At 37.1% G+C, this 23,125-nt stretch overlaps 1 protein-coding gene across 9 annotated transcripts in view; it reads right to left on the bottom strand.

The window, feature by feature from the left end:
- Positions 1 to 23,125, bottom strand: part of HEPACAM2 (HEPACAM family member 2) — a 61,750-nt gene that overhangs the window by 24,440 nt on the left and 14,185 nt on the right. For 5 of the 9 annotated variants that reach the window (XM_032304445.1, XM_032304444.1, XM_032304439.1 and 2 more), the window contains exons 2-4: positions 22,750 to 23,103; positions 18,730 to 19,014; positions 8,008 to 8,304 (exon numbers count right to left, since the gene is read on the bottom strand). In XM_032304445.1, the coding sequence (XP_032160336.1) occupies positions 8,008 to 8,304; positions 18,730 to 19,014; positions 22,750 to 22,954 (787 nt within the window). In that variant the 5' untranslated portion in view covers positions 22,955 to 23,103. The remainder of the gene's footprint in view (positions 1 to 8,007; positions 8,305 to 18,729; positions 19,015 to 22,749; positions 23,104 to 23,125) is intronic. The other 4 variants (XM_032304446.1, XM_032304438.1, XM_032304442.1 and 1 more) reach the window with 1 other exon arrangement.

Raw genomic sequence — 23,125 nt, 5'->3', positions numbered from 1 at the left:
ATAATATTTGTCTTTTGGTTGGGATACTTAGTACATTAGCATTTAATGGAATTACTAATAAATTTGATTTAGTTGACAATCATCATGTTTTCTATATTTCCTCTACTTTTATCTCTCTTGTTTTAATTCAGATTAATCAGGATTTCACTTTATTCCTCTTTTCTTCTCTAGCTACTCATTAGTTGTACATTTTTCTCTGTCTCTTAGACTTCAAGGATTAAAAAAAATTAATCAAAATTAATACTTTTACTGCTTGCCACTTCCTCTGGCTTCCACAATACAAAAGTAAGTTCCATATTAAAGATGAGAAAGCTAAGACTTCAGGATACAAAGTTGAACTCAATAGTGTTTGACTATAATTCTATGTTCTTTCCACCACTTCCACCTGATCATTATGTAAGAAACAGAAGTCTTTCCACTCACTAAGCCCATATCTACTCGGTTCTACCAACTGAAATTACAACAAATAAATAAAATCTTTTTCTGCAAGATGCCCTCTCAGTTGTTTATTGAAACTCTCATATCTCCCCTGAGAATTCTCTTCTTCAGATTTAACATCCCCAGATGGGTTATTGTTCTTTGTGTGACTGATTTCCACATTCTCTACTGTCCTAGAGTTAGAATTTTGGAAACCCAACAAAAGCTAATCTATTTTACTTCTAAAATAAAATTCAGAAGGACCCATACTCTGGTGTGGTTGTCAATAAGATAAAGGCAAATAGAATACTCTCTTAAAACACCACTAGAGATAGAAAAGCAATGCAATAAAGAAGAAATACTAAATAACAGAATGGCATAATTTAAGATATAGTATATGATTTGGACACCACTTTTAGCAAATAAATATCCAATATTAAAATAAAAACTAGCCAATTTTCAGATATGCACACTTAAATGTATAAGCATTATATGTATATAAAACAAAATGTACATTTGTTTCCCACTTATTTGCTACAGATGTAGCATATCAGTAATAATGTAAATAATTTAAAAAAATTAAAGTAACATTTACTAGGTACAGACAAAGAAATAAGTCTCAGAGAAACTAAAGTATTTGTCAGGAAGTCATAAAGCTAAGATAGAACATAGGTTTTTTCCTACTGCAAGTTCAATTTTTTCCTGTTAACTCATGGTCAAGAGAATGGTTTTGTAATACAGGTAGGCTCCTATATATCCAGTTTTACCTCTAACCTTTTCTGATACCACACTTGGTGTGTTTTAGCTCTTTCACTTGCTGATAGTTAGAGTGCCTTCACTAAAATTCCCAACTCCTCAAAAAAAGTATCCAGTGATGGGATGCCTGGGTGGCTCAGTTGGTTAAGCAGCTGCCTTCGGCTCGGGTCATGATCCCAGGATGCTCCTTGCTCGGCAGGGAGCCTGTTTCTCTCTCTGCCACTCTGTCTGCCTGTGCTCACTCGCTCTCTCTCTGACAAATAAATAAATAAAATCTTAAAAAAAGAAAAAAGTATCCAGTGCTAATTTATTCTTGCCAAGTTTCTGCTATGTACTTTACCATGAGAAAAACTACAGAAAAGTATTTTGGTATAGTCTCATTTGTTTTCCCCCTTAAGCCTGAAAATATGCTAATAATTATTACTTCCAAGTACTTCTCATTCTAATGGTGAAGTTACACTCCTGCATATATCAGCTCTTCGCCAGGCACTTCTGTGATTCTGAAGCTCAGCTATTGGTTTACCATGCAATGATTGGACATCTTCCATTTTAATAAGACATCTTCTTGCCTCTCCTCCATTTTTAACTTTTTGCCCCCCCCCCCACTTTTAAAAGATTTTATTTATTTATTTGACAGAGAGAGAAACAGCAAGACAGGGAACACAAGCAGGGGGAATGGCAGAGAAAGAAGCAGGCTTCCCACTGAGTAGGGAGTCCCAGGACCCTGGGATCATGAACGGATCTGAGGGCAGATGCTTAACAACTAGCTACCCAAGTACCCCAACTTTTGTTCCTTTTGATTTGTGTTTCCTAAAACGATTGAATTTGCACATTCTGTCCTACAGAGGATCTTGCTTATTCCTTTTACTATTACTTCCTTATCTCTCTAATTAATTAACTAATTAATTATTTTTAAGTAGTCTCCATACCCAACATGGGACTCAAAGCCATACCCTGAGATCAAGAGTTGCATCCTCCACTGACTGAGCCAGCCAGGCACCCCTACTTCCTTATCTCTTCAAGACTCCTTCCTCATTGCTTTCTTGTCTCTTTTCCTCTTGGCCCCTGTTAGCCCTACATCAGAGAACCACCCTGTAGTGACCAGTGTCTGTACCCCCATACCTTGGTTATGGCAAAAGCCAAGCATCCTTTTCCTGGAGAATGAGGAATAGGGGTAATCTTTTTTCTAAGAACAAATGATCTTCCCTCTTAGGCCCCCTTCTTCTCTAGAGCATTCTGAGTCTCTCCTCTCCTCTCAACATTGATTCTCTGTCTCAGAACATGAAATTTACACCCTTTCACAAAATAAAAAAAAATGCCAAATAGTCAAGGATCAAATCAAGGGCACAGCTGCTTCAGTCTCAGCTCTAGGCAAGTGTACTTTGGAGAGATGGACTTCCAGACTCCAACTTAAAAATATGGCAGCAGGGAAATTCTGATCCTATTGCTACGAAGAATGTATAGGAATTCTTAATGCAGTTCTGGACACCGGCAGGAGTCCCGTTCTTTCTTTCAGACAGTTTTCTACTGTTTAGCTCATAGCATGCCATTCTCTTCATTATTTAAATATGACTGACTCATTTACCAAAGCCCTAGTGCAAATGCTATTTGCCCCCTCCTTAGGCAAACAAATAAAATGAAATAACATATTAAGTGCAAATATGGGCAGGAGGTGTGGTATCCATGGTATCACAGCCCTGCTGTTTGAGAGACTGCACCCAGAACAGGACAGCCATATGCTACCAGTCTGCACATCTATTCCTAGATCAGAGTGGAGTTCTGAGATCTCTACCATTCAATCTGTTTGCTGATTATGGTAGCTGGTTCATGTCCCTGTGGAGATGAAAGCACCATACTGGGTGTGTGCTATTTCTATACTCCTCCAAGGCCCCACCAGACAGACAGTTATTCTGTGCTAGGTGCTCATGGGGATGTCACCTAAGGTCTTAGGGTGTGGATGTCAGGGCTGTAGGTTTTCTCAGCCATTTTCTCCAGTGTCCCAAAATGTAATATAGCTTCTTAAGACCTTAAACAGGAGAAATTTCTAAACAGAAGAAATAGTCAATTCATTTTCCTGCTTTAGGTCATTTTCTTTTTGTCTTCTATATGAGAAGATGTAAGATAGAAATAAATATAAAAATGATAGATTTCTCAGGATCATGTGCAAATTCAATACATTTCTATTATATCTAAATCTCAAACCACAGCCATGTGGCTCTTGGGAACTCCATAATTTATATATTTGAATGTCTTCATTAAATGTGAACACTTGAATCCTGATCATAAATATTTTCATTTTCTATATATGGCATGTTACAGTAGTGATCTAGACCCCACTAAAATTTAAAGCATGGACACCTGCTTTCAAGGAAGTCCTTAATCAAAAAAATAAAATCATTGATTTTTTTTCAAAATACAAGTGGCAATTGATTATTTGAATTGCTAGTTTTTCCTTGAAACTTATATTCTAGATATGATTTTTAGTTACAGGTTTCATAATTTCCCATTAATATGAAAGCATACATGTGTCATGGATAATGAGAGTATCTCTTTGTATCCAGCACAAAATTAGTTAAGGGGGTGAAAAAATACACACTATCCTATATATGTGATCTATCTTTTAGAAAGACCATAGTCTTGTTGATATTCTCAATCAAGAATGTCAAAGGAGGCAGTTTATATAGTGATTAAAACAGGGGATGTGAATTCAGATATTATTTTACCACTTACTAGCTGTGTGACCTTGCCCATTATCCCTGTTTTCTTTGGTGTATCTCCACTGAGATAGAAAGGCCAATTAATATTTCAAATTAGTTGTGAATCATAACCCATGAGGTGGAAGGCACCATCTGGTTGAGTCCTATCCATATATTGGAGACAATCATCATCTCCTCTAGCTTTCCTCTCCCAACCACAGGTACCTAATAAAACTTGATTATACCCTGATCTTATTTTCTTTCCATATTTGTGGTCTTGGAGTCATCTCTGGCTCCTTTGTTGCCCTCTACAGCTCATTGCTGAGACTTTTTGGTTGGCCATATCATTTGCCTCAGTAAAAACAAAGAAGCTCCTCTATTTCTTACTACTGGACTCTGGTTACATCAAACACAACTTGGTTCTGAAAATTTCTTAAAGACAGGTATTTATCCCTCAAAATTATTTCAAATTCTCTACCAATCTTTTTTTTTTTTTTTTAAAGATTTCATTTATTTATTTGAGAAAGAGAGAGTGTGTGGGGTGGAGAGGCAGAGGGAGGAGCAGACTCTGCTGAACAGGGAGCCCAACGACATGGGGCTCAATCCCAGGACCTGGGTCCATGACCTGAGCTGAAGGCAGATGCTCAACCAACTGAGCCACCCAAGTGCCCCATTTCCACTGATTTTTTTTTTAAGATTAAAAAATAAAAATTATTTGACAGAGAGATTACAAGTAGGCAGAGAGGCGATGCAGGCTTGGATCCCAGGACCCTGAGACCATGACCTGAGCTGAAGGCAGAGGCTTAACCCACTGAGCCACCCAGGCACCCCCCATTTCCCCATTTCCATCTTTTAAAATTTTTTTTTATTTCTTATTTTTTATTTTTTATATTATAATATTATATATAATATTATATTTTTATTTATTTATTTATTTTTTTCACTGATCTTAATATAGATTGCTCGCTTATCAGAGTGGATGGTCAGTCAGTGCTCAGTTGGTGATGTTCATTTTTTCACCATAGGTTATTGTACACTTAATCTCTATTGCAGAGATTCATTAATTTGGAAAACTTTTAAGAAATCAGATACTTAAGACATACTACTCATTTACTTTGCCATTTCCTGCTGTTTGAGTTAAAGTTCTGTGGACATATGGGGGTTGAAAAATAGCTCTAAAAACCACAAAGAGGTCACTAGTGTTGACAACTCTGAATCCCTCTGAAAAATAAGCACCTGCTCTTCTTATTTACTATAATAACAAATACCTGGTCTCTGTACAGGTCAAACAGGTTTTTTTATATTTTGTAAAAGGCAATTATTTGATATAAAGACTGTATCTGTCTTTGGGCTTTGGTAATAAGATCTTAATCAAATATTGGGGGCTTCTGTTATTATGAAAATGCTTTGGCTAAATATTAATGGGGAAAGTTCAGGCAGTGTGAAAGGTTTCAATGTGATATACAAGTACATATTGTAGCCATGTCTTCATTAGCAAAGAGCATGAGGAGCAAGTCTAACATGACAACCAGATTGCTACGAAATTATTTTGTATGCTTAATTATGGCTTACTTTAAAATTATGGTTTGGTTAGCTGCTGAAGTAAAAATCTGGTTAAACCTATTAAAAATTTATTATAATAGAAAGCAAAGGATGCACCTTTGACATGCCTGCTACCCATAGTAGGTTGTGATCATTTTGTTAGCAGGGATTTTTTTTTCAATTAGCATTCTCAATGCTTACTCCAGTATTTGGCCCATAAGACATGCTAAATAATGAATAAATGAGTGTCTGATTTATAACACCCTGAACAATAAGGGTAATATAGTATCTACTGCCCAAATGACAGAATTCAGGTAAAAATTTCAGAGATGCATTGTCCAATATGGTAGCTATCAGACACACGTGGCTATTTAATTAAAATTAAAATTAATAAAATAAATTCAGTCCCCCAGTTGCATAGCTAAATTTAAATGCTCAAAAGCCAGATGAAGGCAGTGGCTACCATATTGGCTAGTGCGGATATCAAATATTTCCTTCATTGAAAAAAGTTCTGTTGGATAGCACTTTTTTTTTCTTAAAGTTTTATTTATTTGAGAGAGAGAAAAAGAGAGACTGAGCATGACTGGGGCACAGAGGGAGAAGGAGAAGCAGACTCCCTGATCTGCAGAGAGTGCAACACAGCGCTCAATCCCAGGACCCTGGGACTGTGACCTGAGGTGAAGGAAGACACTTTACCAACTGAGTCACCCAGCCACGCTTGAATAGCATTTTCTAAAGAGTGTGGTATTTTCTTCATATAAAAAAACTCCAAAACCTCATTGTTCCATTATATAAATTCCAATATATTCAGATGATTTCACAAACATGAATATTCTCAATATATGTCTTTGTCAATTTGTAGTTTGTTATATTCTTACAATTCTTGGTGGCTTTTTAATAGGGTCTTATAATTCTTGGTGGCTTTTTAATAGGTTCAAAAGACTAGAGAGGAGCAAAACAAAACAAAAAAACCACTTTAAGCATTTAGTAATTATCACACTTATGCCTGTTAAATATTCAGATTCCTAGATCCTGCCTTCAAGATCCTGACCCAATAGGTCTGAGGTATCTTAACAAAAATACATTATTAGATCTCCCCAGGTGATTTTGATGTGTAAGGCCCAGGGGCCACATATTAAAAAATTAAGCCTAAGAATTACAAGGATTCTTACTTCACTTATTCTTACTTCACTGATTCAATAAAACATATTAACTCTCTCTATATTATGGGCCCCGATCTAGGCACTAGGGCTATAAAGACAGAGAAAGAGAAGATATCAATGGGGAAAGTATCGATAGGTGGTACTTTTTGCACATTTGCCCCTACACCACTAATAGGCACCCTAGCTACCCCTCTAAACCTGCTCTCAGGTATTCTCCAGGTGGATACTGACTTGTCTTTGTATGCAAAGCTGAGTCCAGGAAGAACTTGATACTAGCAGTAGAAGTAGTAGTAGTCGAGCAAGCAGAAAAAGGAGAAAAAGGTGGAGGATGAGGACAAGGTGGAAGAGGGGGATGAAGAGAACAGGGAGAGGGAAGGGATAGGAAGAGGGGAAGAAATTTAAAAAAGAAGGAGAGAAGAAATGGGTTTGAGAGGTAGAAAGGAAAGAGAATGGATAAACTTGGTGACTGGATGTTGGACAGGGCAATAAGCAAGAGAAAGGGGTCTGGAGTGGCATTTAGCTATCTGGTTCAGGTTGGTAGATAGTGAGGCCATTCACCTAAATATGGAATACAGAAAGAATTGTAATTTGGAGGGAAAGAAGATGGTTCACTTTTGATATGCTTGACTTAGATGCTGCTTCTGGCATTTCAAATTAGAGACACCCAGAAGGTAACGGGGTATACAGTTTTAGAGCTTTAATGATACAGATTTGGGATGCACCAGTGTTACATGAAACCATGGGTGTGAATGAAATCATATAGAAAAATAAAATTATACTATAGAGAGAAAAGAGTAGGCTCAAAAGGAAGGGAATTTGGTGGACATACATTTTTAGATAGTGACACTTAACTTGTGGGTTGATGAGCTTTCTGAAAAATCAGATGATTTCTAGAGAATGTCAAACATCACAGACTTAGAAAATGTTACAGTTTCCAAGGTGTTGAGACTCCTTTTGAGAATTTCCATATTTCAGGAGTTTAAAATGACCAAAGAGGAAGGGAAGCCCATGAAGGACAGTGAGAAGAGGAGTCAAATTAGTAGGAAAACCAGATTTCCAAGTCATGGAGATTTAGTCACCTGAGCTAACACAATAGCAGATAGAAACCAGGTTAAATGAGTAGCCTGCTTCTCTTCTATTCCTGATCTTAAAATCAGGAAAGTAAATTCATATTTAAGTCATTTACTGAATTCTCTTTTTCTTCATAGTCCCTCAGCGTTAGCAATTGAATTCTCTGTCCATTCTATTTTGGGTTTTCTTTCTTTGACTTATAGAAGCCATGGATTCGTTAACTCAGGAAAGAGAGTTTCTCAGAGTTTATCAGCAATCCATAGTAGTTTTTTTCTCTTCCACACAGGTATAAAATAGGGCTATAGCAAGGCTAGCTTGAATTTGTGTTTCCTTGGGATCCTTGCCTTTTATGTCACTCTTACCTACAGAAGTGATGATGACTGTGAAATGAGCTTCATCTCGCCGTCCAGTTACATTGTTGTAAGCACAGCACATATAGTCAGTTGTCTTCTGGGCTACCTTCTCAGATGCAACTTCCAAGCGAGGCCCGTGCTTAATGACATATGTTGTATTGTCAGTCCTCCGGATCCAGGAATAGGTATTGGGGGGATAAGAATCAGCAGAACAATAAAATAAGATGGCCTCTCCAATGTCAACAGTGAACACTTCCCCTACTTTTAGTCCTTTGTCAGAATTAACTCGAAGTCCATAAGGTCCATCTGCATTGATTAAAAAAAGAAATAAAGGGATGGCATAAATAATCACAACATAGTTATAGAGTTTGGGAGAGCTCAGCAGCATTTTACTTTCCATGAAAGTCTTCAAGTTAAACTTGGGCAAATAGGTACTCATTTAGATTCGCAATAAATCATGAGGACCTAAAAATGTGTTATTCTGATATCCATGACAATGGAAATTATTTGAGATGTGACTGAACTTATCTGAAATTATCTGAGATGTGACTGAATTTATCTGAAACTTGGTATGTAATATTAAAGACACTGCCATCATAACCGTGTGCTAAGATTTTTTTTTCAATTAAGCTCAGCTTTTTTTATCATCACTTTTTAAAAAAATTTACATTCAGTTAATCAACATATAATGTATTATTTGTTGTGATTCATCAGTCTTATATAATACTAGTGCTCATTACAACACACACCCTCCCCCATGTCCATCACCGAGTTACCCCATCCCTCCACCCCTCTCCCCTCCAGCAGGTATGCTAAGCTTTTGAGTAATTAATGTATTGATAAATCTGTAATTGTGCCAGACAAGTACCATCTTTCTGAAACCATAATTGCACTTGAAAGCATGTTAGAAATAGATTACGGCCATTATTTTCTCATTAACAACCATACTTTGAGTATTATCTATTTTTCTTTTTAGTTCTAAGGGAGGTCACGCAAATATTTACAAAACACAGTTTCACATGGAGCACAGATTTGTGCAGACAGATACAGAAGTGTCCCATATTTTCATGACATATTAGCAATTAAAGAATTTTAAAATTTTTTCCCTGCAAACCAAACTTGGAGTCCTCTTTGGAAAAAATACTTCTTCATTATCATTAACAAATATTCATTGATTGGGACACCTGGGTGGCTCAGTGGGTTAAGGCTCTGCCTTTGGCTCAGGGCATCGGGCTGTATGCTCAGCGGGGAGCCTGCTTGCCCTCTTTCTCTGCTTGCTGCTCTGCCTACTTGTGATCTCTTTCTCTCTGTCCAATAAATAAATAAAATCTTAAAAAAAAAAACAACCCCAAAACAAATATTCATTGATCACCAGCAAACTAATCATGGATATCCCATGGTGTTTTTCCTTATTGCAATTTTCTTGTGGCACTTTGCTATGTGTATGTATGGTACCACATTGCCTATAGACAAAGACATATTTCCCATTGCTTTCTTCAGAAAATAAAGACAGAGATGGAAAAATTTCCCAGCTAGATAAAGTCTATCTTGTTCAGTCTAAATCCTGGTTTATATTCTAAAAACTTAAAGGTTTAGATAAGATTGTATTCAGTTTTCAGCTGATCATCACCAACATCTATTGGTTTACCTCCATATGAGAGCACTTTAAGTACTTACACAACAGCATTTAATTTTTAAAGCAACCACATAAGGTAGATGTTATTATTCCCATTATAAGATGTAGGAAGTGACATTTAAAAATTAATTTTCCCATGGTCCAAAGTTTTTAATAGCAGAGCTGGAACTCTAAAATATATGCATTTGATCATTCACATTACAGCCCCCAAAATATATATCAGAACAGTTTCTTGTTATGTAACTATAGTATTAGCTCTAAAATAAGTTAAAATTGTCTCATTATATATTAATTCTGTACTCAGTTCATCAAGTAATCAGTCAACAAATTCTTATTTGAGAGATACTATTAGACAATATATTTAATACAAGAGAGAAAAAATTCATAAGATACAGTTCTTACTCTCAAGGAATTAATAACATGGAAAAGGCTATAGATGGTTTGCTCAGTAATAACCTGATCTCAAAGGTTCTGATTTTTTTTTTCAAAAAAGTACTATTTATCTCTCATTATAGGGAATAATATGATATAATGATTACACAGTAGTCATTATCAGTTATCACTATGTTAAATCCTGATTTTGTCAATAATTAGTTAAGTATTCTTCAGAAGTCATTTAAACTTTTAGGTCTCACTTTCCTCACCTTTGCTACAAAAAAGTTGACTAAATGAATGGTCACCAAAGTTCCTTCTTCCTTTGAAATACCTTTGAATGACTGATACCATGCTAAAGCTATTTTGGATACTGGGAAGCCAACCTCAAATTTTCAGTTTCCCAGAGTGGTTCTCTTTGATGTCAGTATTTTCTGACCAATGAAATGTTGGGGAAACACATTTCCTAAGATAAAACAGAAGGTAAATATGCAAGACAATAAATTATATTTAGCTAGGGAAAACAAACTTTACACATATTTGCTTCCTAAAGACATAAATATCTGCAGGGAAGCTACAGATTAACGTTAATATGTACATGTGAGATGATCCTGATTTCAAAAGGCAAATAAAGACATTAGTATCTTCAAATTTGAAGTAATCAGGAACTGGAGATGGAAGATTAAAGGAAGAGAAATGAATGCCCTTTCCAACACTGTACTAGCTATACTAGAATGCCATTATATGGCTCTCTCATTTCAGGCTATGATACAATCTCTGGAGAAAACCACTCCTTCAGAACTGTGGCTAAGTGGAACCCTCTTATTCTGAATTCCACCAAATGGTAGTTTATGTAAGGGAATGAAGAGTTGTTTTCACTCACTCCACCAAAATAAATACTGAGATGTTACTGTGTGCATAAGTATTGTCCTAGGCATTATTGGAGAATCCAAGTATCACAGAAATGGTTCTTGTGGCTATTCTCCCAAGCCCCATGCAGCATCAGGGTCTTCAAGTTGTCAGCATTGGCAGAACATTAAAGAAGCAAAGACCACCAACTGGTATTATTCACATGGTAGGAAACCAAGAAGAGGAATCAACTAAAGTTTGGAACAAGATACCCAAGTCTGTGCACAAAACCTAAAGTCTGAGAGGGCTTTTCTGTGAGCACTGATTAAACAAATGTAGTGTAGTTATAAAAATATACCCATTCGATTTAAGTTTGTCTTCACTGGCTTTCAGGGTTTATAGAATGTGACTATAAAAACAAATTGCTTGATAATTTGACACACATAAAAATGAGTAATATTCTGTTCAGTGCGCTGACACTTCTCAAAACTTTTTTGAGAACTCCTCCATTGGAATTGCCTTACGACCCTGGAACATGATGGAGTATTGTCAAAAGTAGTAATTCGTTCATTTTGGCGAATGGGCTCAATTTGTAAAGGAAACCCGTAATCACTTACAGTGAAATTTGGTGAATAAGGTTGATTATCTAATTTAATAATATTGTTCTTGTTTAAAATAAAACATGCTTTTAAAGAAAGGACTCTTGGCTTATCTTCCCTATATGTACACATATTTTGATCTTGCTACTTCCCCATTTGTTGGGTTTCATGATTGGCGTAAACTTTTCTCCTCTGTCTTAATTACATGGTATATCTAGTTCTTCAGAGTTAGCTTCAAAACCTCTCAAACTTTCCCAGCCCCCATACAAACATTTCTCCTAGTTTTTGGAGCCTGACACCTTGAAGCATTTAAATTCCTTGCTTCTGATACGAGTTCTTAAAACGCAACATTCTTTATCTTATTATATAAGAAATCCACGTTTATTGCAGGAAATTCAGAGAATCACAGAGAGGGAAAGAAAACTCATTTGTAATTTGACCATTCGAAGAATGAATGATCATATTCATTCTCCTTCCTCCCTCCTTTCCTCCCTTCCATCCTTCCTTCCTTCCTTTGCTCTTTCTTTCTCTCTCTCTACACTGCTTGCAATGTTTTATTCTTACTACACTATGATACTATTTCCTTTTTAGCACTTCAGCCTGACCATCTTTTACTTTGAGGTGCAGCCGAATGCATTATTCATGAGAATGGGCAATCCAATTGAAGACATTTGGAGTGATTCAACCAGTGTGGCCTCTGACATTGAAAATGAAAGCAGAAGGATAATTCTATTTTGACTTCGGATTATGCTTCAGTTTCTTGCCTGTGGCAGAGAACTCCCAATAGGAATAAACCCTTTGCCTCAGAAATGGCTGTTTACTAAGTGACTTGTAAAATCACATATCATCTGTTCTCTTTAACAATTTATGGCTGGGTGGGAACAGTACCGAAATTTCCATCATGATGCTGCTTGCCACCCTGCTTGGGAGCAGATGGTAAGTATTTACTGTGAATGACCTTTTTTTTTTTTTTCCTTTAATTTTTATCACTTAAAGTACTTCCCTGCAGCAGTGCCATATGTTGCACACAAAATGCAGTGGTTACTGGGTTATTGTTTACAACAGAGCTGGAAGGCATATACATTTCATGGACTACAAGTAGGTATCTGTCTGAATTACTGACTTGACATTATATTCCAAACAAGTCCATTACTAGGTTATGACATCATAACCTCATACATACACGGCCAGTCTTGACAGATTCTGTTAAGCTTTTTCCTGCCAAAATAAAAAATAATTCCTGCTTTCATGGAGGAAGCTGAAACAGAAAGAGTGCCTTAAGAAAACAGAGCTGTTGATTCATGCTGAAGTTCTAAATTATGATGCGGACCTCCATGGGGGAAATATTGGAATATGACATTTTTATTGAGAAATTTTGCTAAAGATCAGAAACAAAAACAAAAACAAAAAATAAAACAAAAGGCCAAAGCACTATAATTAAGAAGCTGTTACGGTGGGAATTTAAACTTACATCATCAAGTAACACTGGAATCTGAAAGGGATATGAAGTAATATCATCTGTTCCATTTTAGTCAAGTTCAAGAAACTTGTATTGAGTTCTTAATCCGTGTCAAGTATTACCCTGGGGATAGAAAGATGAACAACACAGAGCTCCGATTTTGGGTTGGAGTGCCTATGAGTAGAAAGACTCCAGTGCAGTGAGTACCAGGAGAAAAGGTGCTGTGGGAGCACGGCGAACCTCTTAGTCACACTGAAGAGCTGAGACAAGGTTGGGGCAGGTGAACATTTCTGGAAAAGATGATTCTATAAAGGAAGATGAGGGTGTAGCCAAGTGAAGAAAGAGAGGTGGGAACATAAACCAAGGCATATATTCCCAGTTTGTATAGAATGATAAAGATCGCAAAAATGTTGATGCTACATCAAAAGAAAAGATAAATGACAAATCCTCACATTATATACTTTACTTATTGTAACCCCAAATAAACCAAACTGAACAAAAAATAAAAACAAATGATAAAACAGGGCTAAAATAGCAATAGAAAGAAAAATGTAGAAATTAATGATTCTGGAAAGAAAGTTAGTGAGTCTGGGTTGTGTTTCTATATGTTATGTGATAAATAATAATTGTGTAGCACAATTCAGACCATGATGTTTGATTTTTGAATTAAACAAACTATGAATGAATGAGTGAGTAAGTGAATGAATGAAGGTCAGTAAGATGAGAATGTTGACTAAGTGAAGAATTTTGCATTTGAACATGAAAACTGTCAAGAAAGCAAATTAATAATACTATATTCACAATTACCACTTAATAAGAGTAATAACTGCTAAGCCATCTAGATAATTTATCTTTACAAGTAAGGGGAACATACATTTGTAAATTTTCCAAATGTACTTCTTCGTACTATCTACCATTAGTCTTACTCATGACTGACCTTTCTCTGTGAGATTTCTATAGACTATGCCTAAAAGAATGTAAGGAAAAAAGTTTAGTCCATAATAGAAGACATATTCTGTGAAGTTTGAATTTATTTGGATGGGATGTTTTCATTCTTTAAAATAATACAGGATAAGAAAGAAGATTTTGGAATTTAAAGCATAATATTTGGGCACCTGGGTGGCTCAGTGAGATAAAGCCGCTGCCTTCGGCTCAGGTCATGATCTCAGGGTCCTGGGATCGAGGCCCGCATCGGGCTCTCTGCTCAGCAGGGAGCCTGCTTCCCTCTCTCTTTCTCTCTCTCTGCCTGCCTCTCTGTCTACTTGTGATCTCTCTCTGTCAAATAAATAAATAAAATCTTTAAAAAAAATAAAGCATAATATTTATAGGCATGATTAGGTTTTTTCCCTCATTTTTATTCTTTACATCCTGTGTATCACCACGTTCTATGACAATAATGAGCTTGGGGCATGAACTTGTACATGTTAAAAAAAGAATCTGGGGTGCCTGGGTGGCTCAGTCAGTTAAGTGTTTGGCTCTTGATTTCAGGTCAGGTCATGTGATTTTAGGGTTGTGACACTGAGCCCTGCATCAGGCTCTGGACTAGGCATTGAGCCTGCTTAAGATTCTCTTTCTTCCTTTCTCTGCCCCTCCCCTTCCCTGCTTCTTGCGCATGTGGGTGTGTGTGCATACACACATGTACACACTTCCTCTCTGTCTCCAAAAACAAAAAGAAAAAAAAAAGGGGGTGCCTGGGTGGCTCAGTTGGTTAAGCATCTGCCTTTGGCTCAGGTCATGATCCCAGAGTCCTGGGAATGAGTCCCACATTGGGCTCCCTGCTCCATGGGGAATCTGCTCCTCTGTCCCTCCCCTGGCTCATGTGCTCTCCCTCTCAAATAAATAAATAATCTTTAAAAAAAAGTCTTAATCTCACTTTTCCAGATTAAAATAAACTATATAGCCAAATAAAAGGGTATTTAAAGATGCAAATGATATTTTCATGTGCCTGTAATTGTTTATGGAATTTCCCCCAGGAATTGTTCATTTAAATCTATGGCTAGAGTTTAAAAATAGGCAAATAGATGGAAAGACAGATGTTTAAAAAAAAAACTGACATAAAGAAAATATTTTCATGTAAACAAAATAATGTTAACCACTGGTAATGTTTGGGAAAGAAAATGTTCTTCTCAAGGTATTCTTTCAGTTTTCTCTTTGCAGGCATCTTCTTAATGGTCCAGGCTTTCCATAACTTCTTGCTGCCATGTTCCCAATTATGTCAGGATAGTTTTGGCTCACAGGAAAAGAAAAAAAAAAAGGAAAGGAAAAAAGGGGTGTGGGGAGAACTAAGGTAATTGGGCTCTTCCTAGGTGCTACTCACTGATTTCTTTATTCATAAAATCTCACCTAACCCTCCCCATCCAACTTGAGGCAGGTATTACTAGCCTTATACCAAGGACAGTGGAGATAAGGAGAGGGAGGACACTGATGCACAAAAAAGGGGTCACTTGCATATACTGCTAATGGCAGAACCAAGGCGTTAGCCCAGGCAGTCTCAGTTTTCAGCTCAGGCTCATAACCACTCTTCTCTCCACTGCACTCCCCAAATAACATGTTAACTAGAATTTAATGTGGTTTAAACAAAAGAACATCAGTTAACAAGAAATGTTTCAGCACAAGCTCACTTCCTGCTGTCTCTCACCACACTGAATGATGGTTCTTTAGGATTAATATTCAGTAGATGATATCTGGCTACTTTAGTATCTTGTTTTGCATTTTGTACCTTCTATGTGAATGTAAACCATTTAGACCAAGTAATAAAGAATAACGTAAAGATGTACCTACATAGCCCTAGATTTGGTTCACTTTGCCTGCTCACATTTTTTTTTTTTAGGTCTTGTGCTACTTGCAGTTGAATGGAAGTGTTAATTCATGTCAGGATAAACTTATTCAGTCAAGAAGATGACTACACTTATAAAGAGACCATACCAAATCTGAATTTTTCACTCCAATACAATGTTAGTCATGCAGATAGGCACAGTTTATACTTACTTTGTGAATCTATTTCTCAGTCTATGCATTAAGGCAGACAGAATATTTTCACAATGTCATCTGAATATAAAATTATATAAAACTATAGCTAAAAGTTCTGCTATAAAAATAATGCCATTGTTAAACATAAAGTAATTAATGACTGTAACAAATCTCAAGTAAGTTGCTTGCAGTGTGTGTCGTTTTGGTATTTCTTGGTGAAAAACTGTAATTTCCTCCTTCTTTGGTATTTTTAATATAATTTCTTCTGTTTTTAAATATGTTTAAATTGCTTTTAAATATGTTTAATCATTGTATATAGTTCAAAATGGTGACTTTTCCTTTCTGTATTATTGGCTTAATAAAATATGTCCTACTTCCCTTTTTTTCCTTTCCTATATATACTATTTCTATAATTGTATGATGTTTGTGATCTACCTTGAAAATGTGTTCTCTTGACAAACATTTTTTGATTTAGCCTAGAATAGGTATGTCTAAGTTTTAGCTTACAAACCATTCTCCAGTCTTTTTTTTTATTTGAACCTTTGTGTAAAAAATAATTTTTCCTCATTGTTTACCATATAAAGCCTGGGGTTCTGAGCGCCCCATGGTTTAACTCAAACATACCTATCTCACCATCTAGTCTACTATACCCCTTGCTGTATCCTTTGCGCTAACTAAACTGGACCATTTGCCTAAACTTTGACCTCTGCTTTGGGTTTGGGTTCCTGCTGTCCTCATTGACTGAAATGGTTCTTCCAGACATTGTTACTTGCCCCAGTCATGCTCATTGTTCAAGATTCATCTCAAATGTTACTTTCTACAATAACAGTTCTCTCTAGCCAGAACTATTCCTTCTCTGAATTTCCAGAGCCTCATAATATTATAGTGATAATAATGGCTAATAGTTGTAGAGTACTTACAATGGGTCAGTCACTGTTCTAAGCCATTTGCATGTAGGAATAGATTTAATCCTCACGGTGACTCTATGAAATAGGTCTTACTTGGTATTATAATGGTATTATCACCGTTATATGGATGAAGAAACTGAGGCACAAAGAAGTAAGGTAGTAGATCTACAATTTGAACCCAGGCCTCTGGCTCCAGAGTTCTTATTCCTGGCCATTACAGTCCTTTGTATACTTCCCTATGGCATTTATGATATTCTATTTCACACACTTTATTGTGTACATTTTCTCACTTCTGCTTAACTCTAAGATAGCTTCCTCTTTCAAGATTCAATGATTCCATTTCTCTTGGCTTAATTTTGCTGGATCAAGCAAACCTCACTGGATACCTGAATCATACTATTTCACTCCTCTCCCTGCATTTGCTCTTCCTGCCCCAATGCTGGAGCTCAGTTTTACTACTGAGCTTTATCTGGTTGGAAAAACTGACATTTTGTACATATGCTGGTGCTTTTTTCCAAAAAGTTAGTAAAACTTCCTGAAGAGGACTCCATCAATTCTGTATTGAAGAAAATAGATTCAATAATATAAACAGCCTCTGTTTACTGAATGTTTGCTTTGTGTCAGTCATTGCCTATTTTTCAGACACCTTATCAAGTCACAGCAATGTGGTGAGTTAGTCTTGACTATCTCCATTTTACATAAGAGACTCAGAAAGGTCAAGGAATTTCTTAAGGTCATATAGGTAATGATATAAACCATCTCCTACTTAGGTTTATCTACTTCCTATAACCTAAACACTCGGTTTTGGAGCCTCTCCTAGTATTATTATACAAATAATATGTGACCAGTAAGTAGACACAGTTAATTCTTCCCAATGATTCAACTATCTGGAACCTCTACCCTCATGCCACAGGGTTGAGAAGTTTTCCTTCCCCATCTCTCACTCTTTTTGTTACACTGCTGTTGTGTCTATGCTTTAAGCTACATAGTAACTGAAGAGAAGACTTCCCAATGTGATAGGTCATTGGTTCTCAACTAGGGGGAGATTTTGCAACCTTCACAACAGGGAACATATAGCAATATCCAGAGACATTTTTAGTTGTCACAGTTGAAGGTGGGGAGACCAGGGATGCCATTAAACATCCTATAATACATAAGACAGCCTTCACAACAAATATTAGTCCAGCCCAAAATGTCATTAATGTGGACCCTGAGAAACCCTGTGTGAAGCCGAAATTATACTGCAAAACTAAACATATTAGAGGTGGCTATAAAGTAGAGGGGACTGGGAAAAATAATATGATAAAGAAAGAGGGATCCTGCTTGGGCTAGGATGATAACATGACAAACTGAAGAGTTTGATGAACTTAACTCTGTGTATAAGATTAAATGACAATAACAGCAACAACAACGAAAAAAAAAACAAAGAAAATTGAGATCTGAAATAATTTCTGATCCTCTGGGAACCTCAATACCTTACTGCAGAATAATTATGTTTTCTCTAAAAATGGAGCTGAGAAAATGGGCAGAGAGGACAGCCCTCGGATGTAGTACCCATGCATAATCTAGGAACATTCTTTCTCCCTGTGGTCAGCTAGAGTACCCCCTCTCCCAGTTTATGATCACCAATTCTTTGATCTTAGGGTAAATAAATAAGTGTCTTCTGAATTGGCCTTTGTTTCTTAAAATTGAGGTTCCTACCTTGCACTGGATATAAGGTCACACAACGGACCAAGTCAGAAAATGTATCCTGAAATGCTCACAGCCAGTATCTCACCTTGATCTTCAAGAAACAGGGTCATACTATTGTTATATTGTTATATTTCATACTATATGTTATATTTCATGACAGACATACTTCATAGGTCATGGGACCTATGAAAAATAATAAACTTCCCAGAAGAAACGTCATGAATATATATTTGTTTAAAAACTTACAGTATATGGTAGGCATAATGATGTCACTTTCCATTTCACTGACGGGATTCTTCACCAGGCAACTGTAATTCCCAATATCTTCTTTGGTCACTGGAGCAATATGAAGGGTACTGTTTTGCAGAGAAAAGGAGGTGGTGGAGCTGGTGTGGACAGGCCTTTCATTTTTTAGCCACTGGTAAACCAGCCGGGTGCCCCCCTCCACGAGGCATGTCAGGGTCAAGTTCCCCACATACTCCACAGCTCCAGAGGAAGGCTGGGTCTGCACCACTGGTTTTGTTACAGGATCTGCAGTATCAAAAAAGAAAGAAATGGTTTTTGCCACTACAGAATTATAATACAAGTCTGTGTGGTCTTTCAAATATCAAATCCTGGGGAAATGATTCTAAAATTTGATATTTTTGTAGATGTAGACAGTTCAGAAAATAAAGAAAAATTCATGGAAAATGCAAAATGATAAAAATATAAAAATATCATTTATAGCAGAGATAACCAAATTCTGGAATGTACTCTTCAAGGATTTTCTTTTTCTTTTTTTTTTTTTTAAATATTTTATTTATTTGCCAGAGAGAGAGAGTACACACAAGCAGGCAGAGAGGCAGGCAGAGGCAGTGAGAGAAGCAGGCTCCCTGCTGAGCAAGGAGCCCGATACATCAGGACTCCATCCCAGGACCCCAGGATCATGAACCGAGCTGTAGGCAGCGGCTTAACCAACTGAGCCACCCAGACGTCCCCTTCAAGGATTTTCTAATGAAAACCTTTACTCTATTAGATAATATAGTTAGTTCAGACAACACCAACTTCCTTATTTCCTGTTCATTGTGCTTTTTCCCACACCATAAAGGTACATTCTCACGGGCAAAGTTTACATGGCATTTTCCTTTCTTGATTTGTCTTAAAGTCCCAAGAATGGCTGCTTAGGTAGGTGAACCTAAATTTTTATCCACCGTCTGTAAAATATAAAACTCTTATATATTATACTTGTGGGATATTGAGGGAAAGTTTTAGAGAATCACATTTTCACTGATTACTTTTCTTTTTATGTAAGTGAACTACTTATATGTTTTAATTGCTGTGCAATTGCAACATTATGTTAGCCACTTTACAAACCAGAGCCTACATTTCAACACTGATTCAATTCGAAAACAGGATAAAATGTGTTATTGTGATTACATCCCATTAAAGATATAAAAGACAAATCCAATAGTAATTCCTGTTGGAACTTCAAGTAATGGGAAAATAGTTTTGTCTCATGAATCTGGCACATTATGCTATTTGTCAAATGAACAAATCTTCAAGAATGAGTAAATATTTCCTCCCTGAGTTTTAACTATAAAATTGTTAGGTAAGGGTTGGAATTATGTAAGTATCCACAAATAACTTCAGCAAACTTTGTTAATCTTTGAGGTTCTTGGTTCTGTTTGATAAAGGACAGTGACTTGACTAGAGTTATACAGCAGTCAGTGACAAAATGAAAAGGGCTTTATATCTGGCAATGTTTCTCTCCAGCATTTTGGGAAGATATGTTTAATAATCTCCTTCTAGACACCATCACAGAGAGAGTGAGATGATAGGTAAGTGAGAAATGATTGGCTCACATATTCGGATTTCAATTTCCTATCAAGTTTTAAATTGGGGTTGATGCATCTCTGAAGGGAAATTCCTCTTGACTCATGCACTCGTTTTCCTACATGGAAAACTGTGCATTGGGGAATGAAGAGACCCAATCCTTCAGCCCAGAGAATATAGGAGAAAATGAAAAATAAGAAAGGAAACTAAAATAATTTGCAGAGGACCAAGTAGTTCTGAAGCCTCCAGTTTCTCTTAAGATGGGTACAACCAACTTGTTCATTCAATTTAATCTTTTAGAGTCCCTGGCAAGAATAAAGGATGTGGAATAGCTTTTGTTTACATTATTATGATTTAAAAGGAAAAATGAGTTGTCTATGCTTATTACACAGGAAAAGCTTATGTTTCAAATATCTCTCTGTGTGGAAACAGATGTGGTGTGGGATAAGTCAAATAAGTTAATATCTAAGGTCTTCTATGGGGAGAACCAATCAGAATAGGCTATGATCTGGGGCGCCTGGGTGGCTCAGTGGGTTAAGCCGCTGCCTTCGGCTCGGGTCATGATCTCAGGGTCCTGGGATCGAGTCCCGCATCGGGCTCTCTGCTCAGCAGGGAGCCTGCTTCCCTCTCTCTCTCTCTCTGCCTGCCTCTCCATCTACTTGTGATTTCTCTCTGTCAAATAAATAAATAAAAAAAAATCTAAAAAAAAAAAAAAAGAATAGGCTATGATCATATACGTGCCTTAAAGTGTGACTTACAGGTGGAAGATTCCCAGGAAGATATTTTACACAGGTCCTAAACCCCTATTAAGACTTTTTAGTTGCATTTCGCCAAATAGATCCAATTTTACTAGATATTAACATGTAATGAATGATCCATTACATTTTGGGGAGAGATGGGATACTACCCAGGAGAATTTCATGAACATTTTCTCCTTTTCTCTTTTCATAGTTGCTCTATAGTCACCTGCTTCCACATCCTATGCCTTTGTTCCTCTCAATCTCTCTGGTCTCCACTCATTTACTTCACACACACTTACTGAGTGCCTATTAAAGGCCAGCATCAGCTTTTAGGCACTGCGGACAAATCAGCAAACAATACAAAGTTCCTGTTCCCATGGACCCAACAATCAAATAAAAATATATAATACATCCAGGTGGAAATAGTGCTATGAAAAGAATAAAGCAGAACTCAGAGAGTAACTCTCTCTATATATCTATTTGGGGGACTCTCTCTCTCTTTCTGTTTGGGGGGAATGAAGTTATACTTTATAACGTGGTCAGGAAAACCTTCACAGATAAAGTGACATATTGGCTGAGACCTAAACGAAATAGGTGTAGGAACCATGCTATCATCTAGGAGAAAAGCAGACTAGGTAGATTGAATAGCAAGTACAAAAGACCTGAGGTATAAATGTGTTTGGCCTGTTCTAGGAAAAGCTAGGAGGCCAGTGTGGTCAGAAAAGAGTGAGTGAGGGATCAGGGAGATAGGAAATGGGTCAGAGAGAAGCTGGGTATGTTGGGAGGGATCATGTGGGGCCTTGTAAAATATTGTTAGTACTCTGGCTCTTATTCTAAATGAGACAGAAAGCCATTGGAGGGTTTAAAGCTGCAGGAGGTGGGAGTAGAAGCAGAAGACTGGGTAGCAGGCTATTAGGGACAGGCCAGGCCGGAGCTGGTGGTGCGGTTGAGAGAGCAGACAGAGGAGGTGAGAAGAAGTGACTGAACTCTGTATTTTGAAGGTAAAGCTGGCAGTGAATACTTGTAGACTGAATATGGGATACGAAAGAGTGGTCAATGGTGATAGCAAAGTTTTGGTCTGAGTAACTGATGGAATGGAGTTGGCATTTACTAAAAACGGAAGAAATTTTAAGTCATAACCTGTTAAATAATCAGGTTTAAGGGGAAAAAATCAGAAGTTGGGATTTGGACATAGCATATTTAAGGCATGTTACTTACATACCTCAATAAGGGAAATAAAGGTCTGAAATTTAGCTGACACCATAATCCCTCAGAGGATACTTCCAGCAACTTCTATTGTTATTTAAGTACAGTCCTTGAGCAAGTCTCATCCTCCCCCAAATGATGTATCCAAATAAAATTATTCATGTGACAAATACTGACACTGAGAAAATAAAATTTCCTCCATCTTATCGTATTTTATCCTTTATCATATTTTATCTGCAACTTTATCCTTGATAGTTTTCAGGCGAACAAGTAAGTTCTGCTTATTGCTTGATTACCTTTTGTTGGGCACTATGCATACACTTTACATGCATGTCTTATTTAATATTCAGAAAGCCTAATAAGGTACATAATGTAATTTGTGCAACTGAAAACACTGAGGCTTTGAGGGTTAATTAATCTGCCCAAAGTTGCAGAGCCAGGACCTAAAGCTGAGCTGTTACTAACTGCCATGCTCCCCAGTGGCCCAGGTCTCTTATAGTGGACTCACCATCAACGGTCACTTGGATCTTCTGACTAGCTGAGAGAGTTCCATTTCCCTGAATGTTGACCTTCACGATGTAATTGCCCTCATCAGTGAACTGCAATGGGTTGATGAGCAGAGAAGCGTTGGGCGGCATCATGGTGAACTTGTGTTGATATTCCAAGTCGGGAACCACAGACTTGTTCACGGAGCCCAGTAAGTATTTGGGCATCGTGTGGAGTCTCTCAAACAGCCATATGATCTGGATGTCCGATGCTGGTGTGTGGAATCCATAGTGCACGGGGAGGTAGAGGGCCTGACCCCTGATGCCATGAACAGTGTGTGAAGGCACGGTCACTTTTAGTCCCGAGCAAGCACCTGCTACAAAGGAAAGGAAAGGTGT

The sequence above is a fragment of the Mustela erminea genome, chromosome 11 (assembly GCF_009829155.1).
Source record: "Mustela erminea isolate mMusErm1 chromosome 11, mMusErm1.Pri, whole genome shotgun sequence".
NCBI lineage: Eukaryota > Metazoa > Chordata > Mammalia > Carnivora > Mustelidae > Mustela > Mustela erminea.
This window is presented reverse-complemented; position numbering and strand designations above follow the sequence as displayed.